The sequence below is a fragment of the Xiphias gladius genome, chromosome 18 (assembly GCF_016859285.1).
Source record: "Xiphias gladius isolate SHS-SW01 ecotype Sanya breed wild chromosome 18, ASM1685928v1, whole genome shotgun sequence".
Taxonomy (NCBI): domain Eukaryota; kingdom Metazoa; phylum Chordata; class Actinopteri; order Istiophoriformes; family Xiphiidae; genus Xiphias; species Xiphias gladius.
In genome coordinates, this window is record NC_053417.1 from 18,465,198 (window position 1) to 18,479,808 (window position 14,611).

The 14,611-nt window shown below is 40.8% G+C and overlaps 1 protein-coding gene across 3 annotated transcripts in view; it reads left to right on the top strand.

Annotated features, from left to right (window-relative positions):
- Window positions 1-14,611, top strand: part of nkain4 (sodium/potassium transporting ATPase interacting 4) — a 43,896-nt gene that overhangs the window by 4,247 nt on the left and 25,038 nt on the right. For 2 of the 3 annotated variants that reach the window (XM_040151812.1, XM_040151813.1), the window contains exon 2: window positions 13,291-13,428. The exons of the other annotated variant lie outside the window; for it this stretch is intronic. In XM_040151812.1, the coding sequence (XP_040007746.1) occupies window positions 13,291-13,428 (138 nt within the window). The remainder of the gene's footprint in view (window positions 1-13,290; window positions 13,429-14,611) is intronic. 3 annotated transcript variants of the gene reach the window in all.

A 14,611-nucleotide genomic window follows, 5' to 3' on the forward strand; every position in this document is an offset into this window, starting at 1 on the left:
GGAGATAGGCCAGCAGGAGTAGAGTCGATGGTCATAGCTCTGTTTATTTCCCTTCATCTTTGCCAGTCTGGGCCTGCTATTAAGTCTTCTTAATGCCTCTCTGGTCTGTGATTATTATCATTGTGAGCAGAAACACATTTATTTTATTTTATTTTTTTTACTATTTGCTTTGGTTTGCACAGATGGCGGTAGAATGAGATAGCATCCCTATCTGAATTATCCATGCAGAAACAAAATGTGATGTCTGTGTGTGTGTTAGGCTCCCCATCAACTAGGTGTATTCACCAAATGCCAACACATGCCAACAGCAATGTATTTGTTTGCTTCTAAGTCAATTTCTTATTTGGGAATGCAGATTTAAATGGAGTTGTGCCAGAATGTGCTAAGGTATTTATCACTATTAACATATAGGTTATACACACTGATGACCTTATTCACCAGATGTGGACTGGGGGTGGGGTTACTACATCGATGTTGATTACCTGGAACACAGTGAGCACTGATCAATACTATGAAGCCGAGTTTTAGCTTAAACTAGCCTCATTAGCCTTCCTGACTAAACATAAATGCCAGATTTGCAAGGATGAATGGAAAAAAAGCAATAAAATCTATGTTGAATTGATACTAGCCCTCTTATGTCCTACATTGGAAGCCACATATATTACTCCAGGTCCCCAAGGCACTGTCTCGCCAGTCTGCACAACCATGTTGGTAAGCCTGCGAAAGCCTGCTGGCTGAAATGGCTCAACAGCTTTAGAAAATGGAAGGGCTCGATCAGTGATAGATATTATGCTATCCTAGTTAGATTTGTTCATTGCAAGTGGCTGTTCAGGCAATTAAAACTACATGACCGTTGATTAAAAGCTGTTTAGATGATGGCGAACCATTCAAGCACTGCTAAAAAGGTTTGTCTGCAAGACTCAGCTCTTCAGGGCAGCATTAAAAATCAACTACTTTCTTTAAAGAAAATGAATATTTTAGTTTGTCATGCCTTTTTAAGGAGGTTTCACGTAGTGGTGGAAAGTGGGAGATGGAGGACAGAAGGTTCTAACACACAGAAGCTCCAGTAGTTCATGTAATTTCAGAAATGAAGGTCATAACCCCATCTCTCATTGTTTCTGGCCTTTTTCTTCTCTTTTTGAAGGCCTTGCAGGTCGCCATAATTAGGTATAGCATGTCAATGTGTGTATGTTTGTGAGTGCTGTGCTTGTGCCGTCAGATGGACCCCCCGGTGTTCAATTCTGATTGTGGTCTTGACCTAGACTGTGCTGATTGCTATGCCTGAACAACCCTCTTCCACAGAAGAGTGGGCCCTGACAGGTCCTGCCTGGCTTTAGTTGCAAGGTCCAGCCCCATCAAAAAAAACATGATTAAACAAAAACCTACAGTTTTTTAGAAAGTGTGTGTGTGTTGTAGGTCACAAGACAAGGTGACTGCATAATAAATTAAGCTCAGAGTTTTGGAGCCCCCCCCCCCCCAGTGTGTCATCTTGCCTGAGATCCCAATGCAACCTGGGTATTCAGGGATGAGAAGCACTGCTTGAATGTGTAATGAATGTTCATGCTCCGCCCTTAACGTGTATCCTTTGTTGAAACACAACAAGGCTATGTGCATCCCCAGCCCTCTCTCCAACCCTCTTCCCCATTTTCTCCCCCTGCTGGGATCTCCAGGTTGGAATATGTTTAAATTATTGATTACCATCTAATTTATCAGCAAGGCCAGTGCCACTGGAGATTTGGGGGAGATGCAGATAGAAAGGTGGAGAGAAATAGACAGAAAAAGGGGGGATGGGTGGTGGTTCGACCTCTCACTCTGGGCCAATTATGAGCGTGACCCTCAAGACCTGAGATCTCTATGTTTAGCTTTTCTTTTTTCCCCTCTTTTTCATTTTTTTTCCATCTGCCTCCCTCTTTCTGGTGCACTGTTACCACGGAAACCTCTACGTATACAATAAGATGCTGAAGAGCCTGTAGGAAATAAAAGCCAAGCTGTCAAAAGGAAACATGGGAATGTGTGATGCAAATCTGAGTTAGCGTGCTGAGACAAGTGCTGGTAGAGAACCTCAGGGGGTTGGACTGCATAGAAAACGGGGCTCAGTACACATCCTGCTCTCAAAACAACTGTCCCTCTAAAGATAGATCTACTGACATATATAGCCTTTAACCTTACCACAGAAACGACACACCCAGAATGCAATATAGCATCCAGTTATATGCAGCTGAGTGGTTTACTTGGAACCAACTTTATCTGGAATCTGTTTATTTTATAATTTTGTCTGAGGTTACTTGTTAAAACAGAGATGAAAGCAGCCAGGTTTTATGCTAATTGAGAAGAGGTGGTGACCCTCCTGTTGTTTCTCGACCTTCCCTGGAGTTTGGAGTCACTGCCCTTGCTGTGTGAATGTTGGTTTATAATAATATGTGTGTTCTTGGAAAAACCATCTCCTCTTTGCCCCTGGTGGCCCTTTTTACAACTATTCACCATTTTAATGTCTTCAATTTAACAGACCATTAATTGTGTGGTTATTCCGAGAACCTTGGGCTGGCAAATGGAAGCGTGTACGCATGTTCTCATCCATACAAAGGCTTGTGTAAGTGTCCGTGTGTGTTCCACATCAATGACACTGCAATATTTAGTTATAATGGAGATAAAACTAGAGCTATTTGCAAGCCCATTTCTCTCTTTCCATTCCAATGGTTCCAGCAGTGTCATTTGTTATAGTGTGGCAACGAATAAATTGCTTTGGGCACACCACAGCTGGGATGACTATCTTGACAGATCACACTCAGTTGAATGGCTGCAAAGCATATTCATCTCACTCAAATTCCCCCCACTTCTTTTGGCATTCAGTCCTTGTTTTACAAGCGGCTGATGACTTCACGGATGTTTTTGCTCTAATTGTGTTGTGTGATTAAACGGCTGGATAGCAGGGATGCACACAGCATAACTTACTCTACTGGTGGATGAAAGATTAAGAATGATGGTGTTATGATGAAAAGAGCAACATTACTGACTCAATTATGGAAAGCAGTGCTGGAGGGTACAAACTGCTGACAGCTGTTTGCCGTTCTTGACTGCTTATTCTTGATGAGAATTTCCTCTGTCACAGCTAAATTGCCTACTTGTTAATTGGGGCGAAACCTAAACAGCTTTTTGTTAGATCTGGGGCATGGTGAGACAGAAAGGGCTGGTTTAAGCTGCCCTCATTTCATCACTTTTCTTCCATCCTATCCATTGTTGGTGCATTTGGGTTTTATCCATCGCTGTATTCTTCTCCTGCTTTTCTTCTGTCGGCTCCTTCTGTCAAGTATTTGTGTGTGTGTGTGTGTGTGTGTGTGTGTGTGTGTGTGCGTTATTTTGTGTCTCTGTATTTGTAGATGAACATTTCTTAATGTTACCTGATATGCTTTGTTTACGATCATCTGTGTGTGTGATGCAGTCAGCTGTCTCATCTCTCATTTTCCCCATGATGCCCACCCAACAAACGGCGAGTGTGGAGCCAATAGCGAAAGAGAGAGAACCTCTAAAATGACATTAATCTTTTGGGTTGAGGCTGAAATCATAACATCCAGTGCTTCTGTACTCCTCTTCAAGTAGATGCAGCAAAGTCTAAATTAGCCTCTAATAATCCAAACATTGCTGCCACCTTTGCAGATAAACTTAAAAGAAATGTTTGGCTGACGGCAAAGTGGAGGAAGCGAGATAAAGGGAGGAAGAGAGACCGAGCAAAATAAGCGTTTTACAAGCGATACCAGCCGTGTGGGGAAGGATGTTTGCTGTCACAGTGTGCGAATTTGGCTCTTATCTCAGTGAGCCTTGCTTCATCATCAAGTCAGCTTGTTGATTTCTGTGCTGAAATCCTCTAAATGCTGCCTGGTCATTTTTTTGTGCAGGCTGTTGTAACTCAGAAGAAGTGACACTGGCAGATGTGGGACAGGTCGACTGTTAAATGTTTTTATTTGTAGGTAAAGATTAGCTTGAAGATTAACATATACAGTAAACAAGATTTTAAGCCCCTGAAAACGTGGCTTGAAATCTTAAGTATGTCTCTATAACATTAAATAATCACGATCATGCAACAGTAATCACACAACAATTAAAGTAAAAAAAAAAAAAAAAAAATCAGAAAATATCTGTAGGTATCATTCATTAAAAGTTTAACACTCAAAAACTCAGCTAATCGGTTTCATGCAACTGTGTGGGTGTAGTTTGATCAGATTTGATTGACAGTGATCAAACAGCCCACCGGCTGTCAACAGATTCTTATTCAAATGTTCCTAAATCCTGATTAGTGTCCCGTCAACTTCAAATCAGTGAGAAGAGCACAGAGGGGAAAAAGAAATACAGAAAACTTTCATGTGAAACAACCAAAACTGTCCAAACCTAGGACCTAAGATCACTGATTGAGAAAATACATTTTCAGGGAATTTGTGGAATGCTCTTTTACACATGTAGTGATTATTCTCTCTGATCTTTATCCTCTGATTAACACCTGTTAAATTGGTTAAGTCTTACATGGGCAAGCCTAATCATAGCTCAGCTGGGGCACACTTACTGATCTATTTAACTGGCAGTGGTGATCATATTTACTTTATATACATCCTAATAAATGTGTCTGAACACATGGAGACACATAATTTCACCATGGGGGTTACTTAAAATTGATTTCATCTCTTGTTTTATTTTCAAATAAAATACAGTGTGGTAAGATTGAGTACATTGCAGCTAGATGACATAATGTGCTGAATAAAAATAGAAGGCTACTTTTTCTGCACTTTCATTACTCCATTCTACAGTTTTTTGCTTTACTCAGCAGGCCACAGCAGAAATTTAACGTATTACAGTAAAACTTGACCAATGCAACTAATAACATTGTGTCCCAGTAAGCTATGACAGTGAGACGGCGCAACAGCATACACAGTACCAGGACCCTGAAACCATAGCAGCTACTGTGACATGTCAAAATGACATGTCAAAATATCCTATGTGAAAAAGGCTTGTGGATTTTTTTTTTTAAGAGATATTATAAAAGTAAAATTAATTTTTCTCTCGCAGATTAAAAATATGTAATTATACATTGCAGTGTAAAAGTGTAATTTAGACAGATACCCGTCCATGTGTGTTATTTGTAATTGCAAAACTTAGTCTGCAAAGAACTCCGTGGCAAAAGCCTCTAGGCTTAGGTCCACAATGACGTATTCCTCACTTTGATTTATTAATTAAGCATTTCTAGTGTCCTGTCAGAGAGTGATAAATATTGGGATACTAATTTTGTATTTTAAGTATTTTTTTTTTGTCTTTATGTGATAGTACAGCACGAATAATGTCCAAAGCAATTAAACAGGGAAAAGCAAAGCAAAAACAAAGGGAATGAGATGTGGCATGAGGAAACCGGGTAGCAGTGGGAAAGATAGTAGTTAGATTTTTTTTTTTTTTTTTTTTTTTTTTTTTTAGCTTAATCTTAAAGTGAGCTACACTAACAGAGTGAACATTACAACACAAGACAACCCACAACGGTGAAGAGTTTTAAGTACTGTATTTCCCAGTGTCCAGAGGGAGACTCAGTTTAAAGCACTGGCTTTTATGATCTATGTTTCAATGGGACAGTGTTCCCAATAGCACTGGGAGATTAGCATGTTATTAGCAGTAAGTGCACTGGAAGTTTAACGTATTTCATCTTGAATAAGGGGCTTTTTGATTCATTTAGGCTTTCAGTAGTCACTTTGCAAAAATCAGAGCTACAGTGAGCACTTCACTCCGTGTCTGTCTAGCACTAATACCTAAAACAAGTGGTACTTAGTGAAGTACAAAGGGACTAGCTGCTGTGTATTTCACTGTGTAGACAATATTTCAAACAGCGAAGAAGAAAGTGGCTTATGAAGGCACCCTACCTCTTAATCCCTGTCTCAGCTCTGGTAGACCAGGCGCCACTAAGGGCTATCTATCTATCCAACTCTCCATGTACCTGATGAGAGCCACACACACACACCATCACACACACATACTGACATTGGCACCATTAGTTACACAAGGACCAAGCAAGCAGCAGAGTATAATGACTTTATCCAGGCTAGATGTGAAAAATTGGATTGGAGAAAGTTTTTGAGCAGTATTTTACTGCCTGCTGGGAGTCATAGAGTAAAGACGACCCAGTGTGTCACATTAAAAAAAATAAATAAATAAATAAACAACCCTCTGATTCATAAACTGTCTCTGTTAGGGTTTTTATTTCTTATTTTTGTATTCCTCAAAACAGCTTTCTCTATTGTTTAATCCAGTAGGAAAGTAGGCCCATCAATGTCATGGTATTATGCTCCATAAAATGCCAGTGAGACAGACGTTCTGTGCCCCTTCAGTATAGTCAGTTGTTCCCAAAGATGTTTGGCTGGTAACCCCTTAAAACTAAGATATGTGTACTTGCGACCCATCAACACAGATTACATATATTTTAGGGATCTTCGCAGATCCAAAATGTCACAATAAAATGTTTAGAATAATTTGTTTATATGCTTCAAAGACCAATTTAATAGGAATGATTTTAAAGTCTTTTTTTCACCTCCTGCACCAACATTCTGTCACCTACTGATCAATAGATAGAAGATAATAAATATATAATCAATTTAGTATCCACAAAACAAATACCAAAAAATAATTGACATTAGTGTACACTTGGGTATAAGACATATTGATGCACAGACCCGAGACCCCTGGCAGTGAATCAGACCCTACCCCACGTGATTAAAATTCGTAAAATTTGGACCGAGTGAACCTGTGAAAACCGCTATAATATTTCTACACTTTTCACCACTCCATCCAAAGGTTGATTCTCTCCTTCTCTGTTCCTTCTATAATTATTTTATCTTAAATGTTTTAGAGCCCTGAAGAGGTACAACTATTAAGTACTTCACAAGAAAGATACAAAGAGGAAAGTCAACGGAAACAAAAACCAGATTTTTTTAACAGAGAAAAAAAAAACAGACGTTTTTTCGATTTTCTATCCTGTTAACCATCTCCTGACCCCTCAGACTCGTGTTGCGTTCACCTGGGGGGGATTTCAACACCCAAATTGGGAACCACTGATTTACAGGGCTATCCATGCACTACCTAAAACAACTGTTCTATGTCAAAACAAAATGAAGATAAAGACGGTAAGAAAGGAAAAACCATGAATCAGAGGCTGGCTTGCTTTTTATAATGTGCCACGGTATGCCCTGGCTTGTCTTAACTCCTCGTGACTCCCGACAGGCAGTAAAAACTCTCTCTAAGTTAGAGGGTGAAACAGAAGTGGTCATTTGGATATTGCATACAAATTGCCCCTCTGAATCTTATCGTTTTGTCAGGCTTGATCTTATTGGCTAATGTTTTCGTATGTTTAATTAAAAACAACACACTAATGACGCCATCGAGATAAAAGAGATAACATGGTGGTAGGAATTCTCTGTAACCCCCCCCCTCACATCTCCTGGCAGTCCTCAGTGTCGTCATTATGCTCGACTGTGTGAGTCAGAGTTATATGCTTGAACACAGAGGAGACTGACTCATGCAGCCTGAAATCATACAAAGCAGGGGCGCGCACATACACACACACACACACACACACATGCAGACATAGACCTGCTTTTCAAAGCCACAGATCCTGATGACACATTCAGTAACATGTTATCAGAGGACATTTCACAGAGGACACACACGCAGAGAGAGAAACTCTGATGTGATTTATAGTATCTGGAGGCTAAGGTGGAGAGCCCTGGAAATGAGACGGCCCCCACTCACCTCCGTCCTCCGGCTCTGGGGGAACGTTGTCAGGTTCCCTCTCACTTTAAAAACCTAACACCTCATCAGAAGTGTCGTCCTACTACTGCGGATCACTAACTTGTGACAACACAGTCGAGTTGTTAATCATACACAACTGCCAAGCCCGCCTGCCACGTGTTTGGATCTGAAATCCCAGTTGCAAGCTTAGGCAAAGCAAACTGTTTTTCATGCATTTCAGCCACTTATCTTGAGCACACATGCACATCTTAATTAGCTCTCAAATGATGCGGATCAAACATTTTCTCTCTCTCTCTCTCTGATCCTCTCATCATTCTTTTATCTGTGGCTTACTTCCCTCTCTTCTTCATGGCATTATAAAGAAGGTGGTGATGAAATGTTTTGGGGCTTTGATATTCTCGATTTGGGCAATAAGGAAAGGAGGGATTATAGTGCGAGGCTGTGTCCGCTTGTGTGTTCTCCGCTGCTCTGTGCTGTGCTTTCTCGTTTATCCACACCTCTAGGAACTGAGTGAATATACACCAGCTAACATCCTCCAACAGAGGCAGCAGGATTGAGGCTAATAATCCTCTATCACATGGCTGAATGAGGGAGTAATTGATGGTTTCTGAAAGCTTAGAATAGAGATGAAAAAACAAGATTGTTAAGAGAGAGAGAATGATGGAGCAGACAAAGGTTGGGCAGTAGTGGAGGTGCAAGAGGGGCTTGTTGCATCCTGCTGTCTTACCCACCCCCTAATTGCTTAGTATTTATGGTAGGAGGAGGTGTATGTGTGGGCAACGCGCTTCTCCACATATACACACCCAAAACCAAAATACACACTAAGAGATTCCGTCACCCCAGTGGGAATCATTTGTGCTTGCAGGAGGTCGGTGGGAGGCTGTTAGGGGCCGTAATGTAGCCTGCTCACTATTCCTGGAAAAGCATTGGTATCTTTTGATCAAATTCTACCCCACTCTCCAGCAACCTGCTTCCTATGAACTGTGGGCTAATTGTGCCATATGGGTTTATGCGATTGCATGTGTGTCTGGGTGGGCAGAGACCTTTCCGTCCTTGATTGATTGTTGTCATCCTGGTAGATTATTGAGTTAGCAGCAAACGTGATAGGCTTACTACAGCATCTCAAAGCAAGGAATGCACATGCACGCACATACACACATACACACACCCCTCATCCCCATTCACTTCTTTAATTCAATGACTGGAGGAGATATTTCAGGGAAAGGGTCCATGGCCATGTGTAATGAATACATCAAGGGATCTAAAGTACAGTATGTGTGTTGGATGGATGAGGGTTCATGCTCATTAACATGACTCTTGGCCTGTGCTGGGGCAGCAGTCCATGTAGGATTGCATGAGTGCAGGTGACAGAGTGTGCGCTTCAGTGAATGTTAGTTGAATAGTAGTGGGCAGAGAGTATTGTTAGACAAAAAGAGGGAAGGAGACAAATGATGGTACCAAAGATTTTAAACTTGTCACAATTAACCTCAATTTAAAAAAAATAAAATAAAATAAAAACAGTCTCCAGTTTACAGTCATGGTAAAGATATTTACAGTTAGTCAAAATATGTTAATACAATGTTATTTTGCTGATGAGAGAGCTCACAAAATGTCTTAATTCTTTTAGGCTTTCCATTATTGCAGTGTTAAAAATTGTACCAAGAACATCCAGATAAGACCCTGAGGCTATTTGCATTTATCCAGTCAAATAGAATAAAAGCTGTTTAACAGACTTTTCAGAGCCTTTGGATCTCTTTTTTTTTTCTTTCCACCAGGATAACCAGTGGGACATTCTGAGCAACCAGCTCAGAGGGAGGGAGCCACAATTTAACAGACCTTGACTTGACAAATGGACATAGGAGACGGAACATACTGTATAATGTGCGTTATTTTTAGCTAACTATGTAGGTGTTGTTCACTGTTTGGCATTTTTAATTGTCATAAGCATGGACAGACTGTGCGTTAACATAGGTATGAGGCCTCAATTCTTTGTGGCATGGATTCCACAAGATGTTGGAAACATTCCTTTGGGATTCTGGTCCATGTTTACATGATTGCATCACATTATTTCTGCAGATTTTTCAGCTGCACATTCATGCTGCAAATCTGACGTTCTACCGCATCTCAGAGGTGTTCGATTGGATTCAGATCTTGTGACTGGGGAAGCCACTGAAGTTAACTGAAGTCACTGTCATGTTCATGAAACAAATTTTAGACTTTTGCTTTGTCATGGTGCATTGTCCTGCTGGAAGTAGCCATTAGAAGATGGTAAATTTTGCCCATAAAGGGAAGCACATGGTCAGCAACAATACTCAGATAGGCTGTGGCATTTAAATGATTGATTGGTATTAAGGGGCCAAAAGTTTGCCAAGTAAACATTCCCCACACCATTACACCATCACCAGCAGCCTGGACTGTTGACACAAGGCAAGTCCATGGATTCATGCTGTTGACACCAAATTCTGATCCTACCATCTGCGGCCTTAGCAGAAATCCAGATTCATCAGACCAGGCTATGCTTTTCCAGTCTTCAACTATCCAGTTTGGGTGCACCTGTGCCCACTGCAGCCTCAGATTTCTATTCTTGGCTGACAGAGTGGAACCTGATCTGGTCTTCTACTGTCGTAGCATCAAGGTTCGATGTGTTGGGCTTTCTGAGATGGTTTACTTCTCACCACAGTTGTAAAAAGTGGTTATCGGAGTTACCATAGCCTTTCTGTCAGCTCCAACCAGTCTGGCTATTCTCCTCTGACCTCAAAGTCGCTAAATCACATTTTTCCACATTCTGTTGTTTGATGTGAACATAAACTGAAGCTCCTGACCTGTGTCTGCAGGATTTTATGTATTGCACCGCTGCCACATGATTGGCATATTGGGTAACTGCATGAATAAAAAGGTGTGCAGGTGTTCAAGTGTTTTCTTTTACAGTGCATATTTAAAACACATTTAGAATAAGTAAAACGTTGGTAAACACGGCATTAAAATACAATAAGAGAGGATGGAATTATATAAAAACCATTGACTTAAATGAAAATGATTTTTTTAAAATTACATACAGAATACTGACATCATATAAGCAAGATTGAAAAGGTGAGTCTTAAGATGTTTTATAGAATTTTCAGAAATGTCATGGTGGATGTGTATGTGAAGACTGTTTGACATTTTTGGCTCATAGAAAGAAAAAGGCTGCCTCTCCATCGCTCTTAGTCTTGACTTTAGGTATTGTTAATGCTGTAGTTTTTGTTGGCTTGAAGCAGCGGCTGGCAATATAGAGGGAGAGACAGTCGCTAGGTATGGAGGTGCTAAGCCATTCAGAGCCTTATACACCATTAATGAAACTGTAAAATCAATTCTAAAAGAGACATGGAGCTGATGTAAAAATAGTAAAAGGTATAATGTGTTCTCTTTCACTTGTTTTTGTGAAAAACAAAAGCAATAGTCCACACAAGAAAACACCCAAGCATAAATCTGTTTCATTGCATTGGGAAGAGAGAGGATCCTTCTTGATCTTGCTTGCCTTAAATTAAAAAAAAAAAAAAAAATTTGACTGGACCTGTTTCATCCATTTGTTGCTTTGGTGGTACAAGATGATTTGGTGCTCATTAATCATTGATGTGCTGTAAAATTACTTTTCTCATGCATTTTGTAACTAATTGGACGTGGTTTATTCTCATTAACACATCTCTTCATAAACTGGGATTTAACTCATAAGTTTGTCCAGGCATGTAAAAGTGATAGTCTATCCATAAATGGTGTCACTTTTAAAGGGTAAGTCGTCTAAGTTCCCCGACCAATTTAACTGCAGCCTAGCTGTGCGCCATCTTTGCGGACACTCTCCTGGATTCGTTTTATTGAGTTGTCTAACCATGACCCAGAGCCGACCAAAAGATGTATGAGTCTTTTGACTTTATTCATTTCCTCCGGGTCTTTCTCTAACCAGGGGATAGACGGAGTTTATTAAAAGAGGGAGGTCAGTCGTTCTATGGTAGCATATATCGTTTGTGAGTTTCTCTGTATTTTCTGTCATCTGTCATTCATCTTTTTTTTCCCCTTTTTTTCATTTCAATATTCTTCCCATCCATCTCAGTTTTGTTTCCCACCCATTATTCCATCCCTTTTTTTTCCTCTTCCCTCTACTAGAGTGAAAGGCTTTTCTTAGGATTGCTTAGTTTTTCCTTGACTTTGATATGATAATGCTTGGTGCAGGTTGCAGTTCACTCGACTCGCCCTCTTTCGCTTCACACCCTGTCTGTGGAGTTATTGCCCTCTATGCGAAGGAGTGTTCATTTTTAATTATCACTCAGCCTTTGATCATCTTCCTCCCCTGCCTGTCACAATGTCTCATCGAGTTGCTGGTAACATTTCCATTACAGTTGGAAGAGCAGCCGCAGCCGTGTACCAGCCGTGTGTGTGTGTGTGTGTGTGTGTGTGTGTGTGTGTGTGTGTGTTTGTGTTTGCATGGACGTGCTCGTTGGTGCGTTACTATCATTGCAGTAGAGACGAGATTCCTCCCTCCCTCATCCATCTTCGAGCGCTTGGCTGGAAATGACATGTCAACACACAACAAAACACATCATTGCTTGAGACAGACACACACAGACACACACACATAGACACACACACTGGGAATGGAATGGAATTTGACTGGCAATGGAATTTTAATTAAATGCTTCACACTCCTTCTCCGTATTTTCCCCCATTTGGCATGCTAACTGAGTTGATGCAAATAGGGATTCACAGTCTTAAAGGTTCATGTTGCTTTTCTTTTTTTTTTTTTTCTTTTGTTGTTTTTGCTGTTGCATAAAATGATTAGGAGATAGACTTTGTGGATGACAGTTATCAAATAAAAAAAAAAAAAAAAGGAAATCCTGAATGAATCAGTCTTCTTTATGTAAAAAGAACAGGTCTGAAACCAGTATTGATGTAGGAGTAGAAGGGGTGAGCCTGTACTGGGAAAACTGTGGAATTTCTCTTTTCATTATACAGGTTTAAACTTTGCTTTTAATAAGCGCCTAAGCTCACTACAGTGATATTATTAAGGAAGGCTTTCACCTCCAATAAAGTTCCCAGAGCAATTTTATTCCTGGAGGCCATTGGTAGGACGGTTGGAAATAGTGAGCTCCTCTTTAGCTCAGCAGGGGATGAATCGATAAATCTGTCATTGTTTATTTTATAAAACCTTCAGTCTTCACCTCTGGGCTCTCCCATCATCAGAGGCTAAACACTGAAGCTTTTCATGTCGACTCACTCAGCGTAGAATTATTTGCCAGTTGCCGTGAGGTGAACGGATATTGTCTTCAATAAACTATTAACATTACATGGCAATGTTGCCAGTGCGTGTATGTTTGCTGCCATTTTTCTAGGACTGTTTCATGGTCTGTGTAGCTTTGGCAACCCCAAAACATTCCTCTCGGTTCACTGTCACAGCAGGAGAGGCAGTTTTTTGTCCAAAACATGTGAACCTGATAACATTTGTCTTTTTTTTCTCTCTCTCTGTCTCTCTCTCTCATCCTTTAGGTGTTGGCTTTAGAAAGACAGGTCTTTGACTTCCTGGGTTACCAGTGGGCCCCCATCCTTGCCAACTTCTTCCACATCATCATTGTCATCCTCGGCCTCTTTGGCACTATCCAGTACCGGCCACGCTACATTGTGGTGGTGAGTACACATAACTGAAGACTAGTAGTTCGTGTGAAACCTGGTACAGTCTGTCACATAATCCTGTTCCTTACGGTTTTGGTTAAGCAGTATAACATCAATTTGCATTAGTCCTCTGCCTGTGCATGTACTGTAGATTTGACATGTTGTTGCCCTTCCTCTAATTACAAAGTCTGCTGCAAACTCTTGTGCATTTTGCGACACTCTTAAATCACTCTAATCCCATGGTAATTAGGACTAATTAGAAGGGGGGTGGGGTGTTGAGGGGGGGCGGGGGGTGGGGGCTAAGGAGCTCATCAGATTTATACTTGGCTTCCAGTTTCTGGACAGAGAAGGTCATTCTTTGAGACACAGTGCAAAGCATGCGCTGCCAGTTCTTTCACTGCTTTTGTTACAAACCACCACTGTGAAGGTTCAAAAATGTGCTTTTATGCACTTCAGTTTTTATTTGCCACCGTAACGTTCATCTGAGGCATTAAAAGCCCATTTTGAGCAGCATTAGTGAAAGTGCAGATGGTGATGTTAATGACGGGAAAAGATCGGGGGAGCGAGAAAGAGATACAGAGGAAAGGAGAGTGAATAAAGAGTGACAGGGGAGATGGAGAAGAATGAAAGGGAGCCACACAGGATGAGATGAAGAAACAGAGGAAGCAGGAATTGAAGGGAGGAGAGGAAGGAGGGAAAGTAGCGCTATTGTCTCATGTCAAGTGGAAAATGGGAGAGAGCAAGCTAAGGGGTTTCATGATTCAACGTGTATGTTTTTACGAAGGTGCTGTTTTGCCCTCTGCTCTTCCTCTGACACCTCTAACATTTTAAACACACAATTCATCGTGAGTCAGAGAATTTCACAACCTTCACGCTGCTGACTCTTTTTATCTGTCAGCGAATAACACTCTGTACCACTCGGTGTCTGTCAACACTCTGCTGGTTGTCTGTACAATTTTGTAAATGGCTGAGTCGTGAACTTCATTCAGCCTCAGCCGTTTACAAACCTGCAGTTCCCTCCGGGCCCAAATAGACCTGCTGAACTTACCAGCACCTTTTAAATACAGTGAGGTCTTATATACAAACTTATATCTGTGTATAGTGTTTGTGTGTGTATAGAGCATGTGGGTGTTTTATAAATTCATAAATTCATTCATTCGTGTATGTCAGAATGTGTGGGAATGTGTGTGGGAGCAGA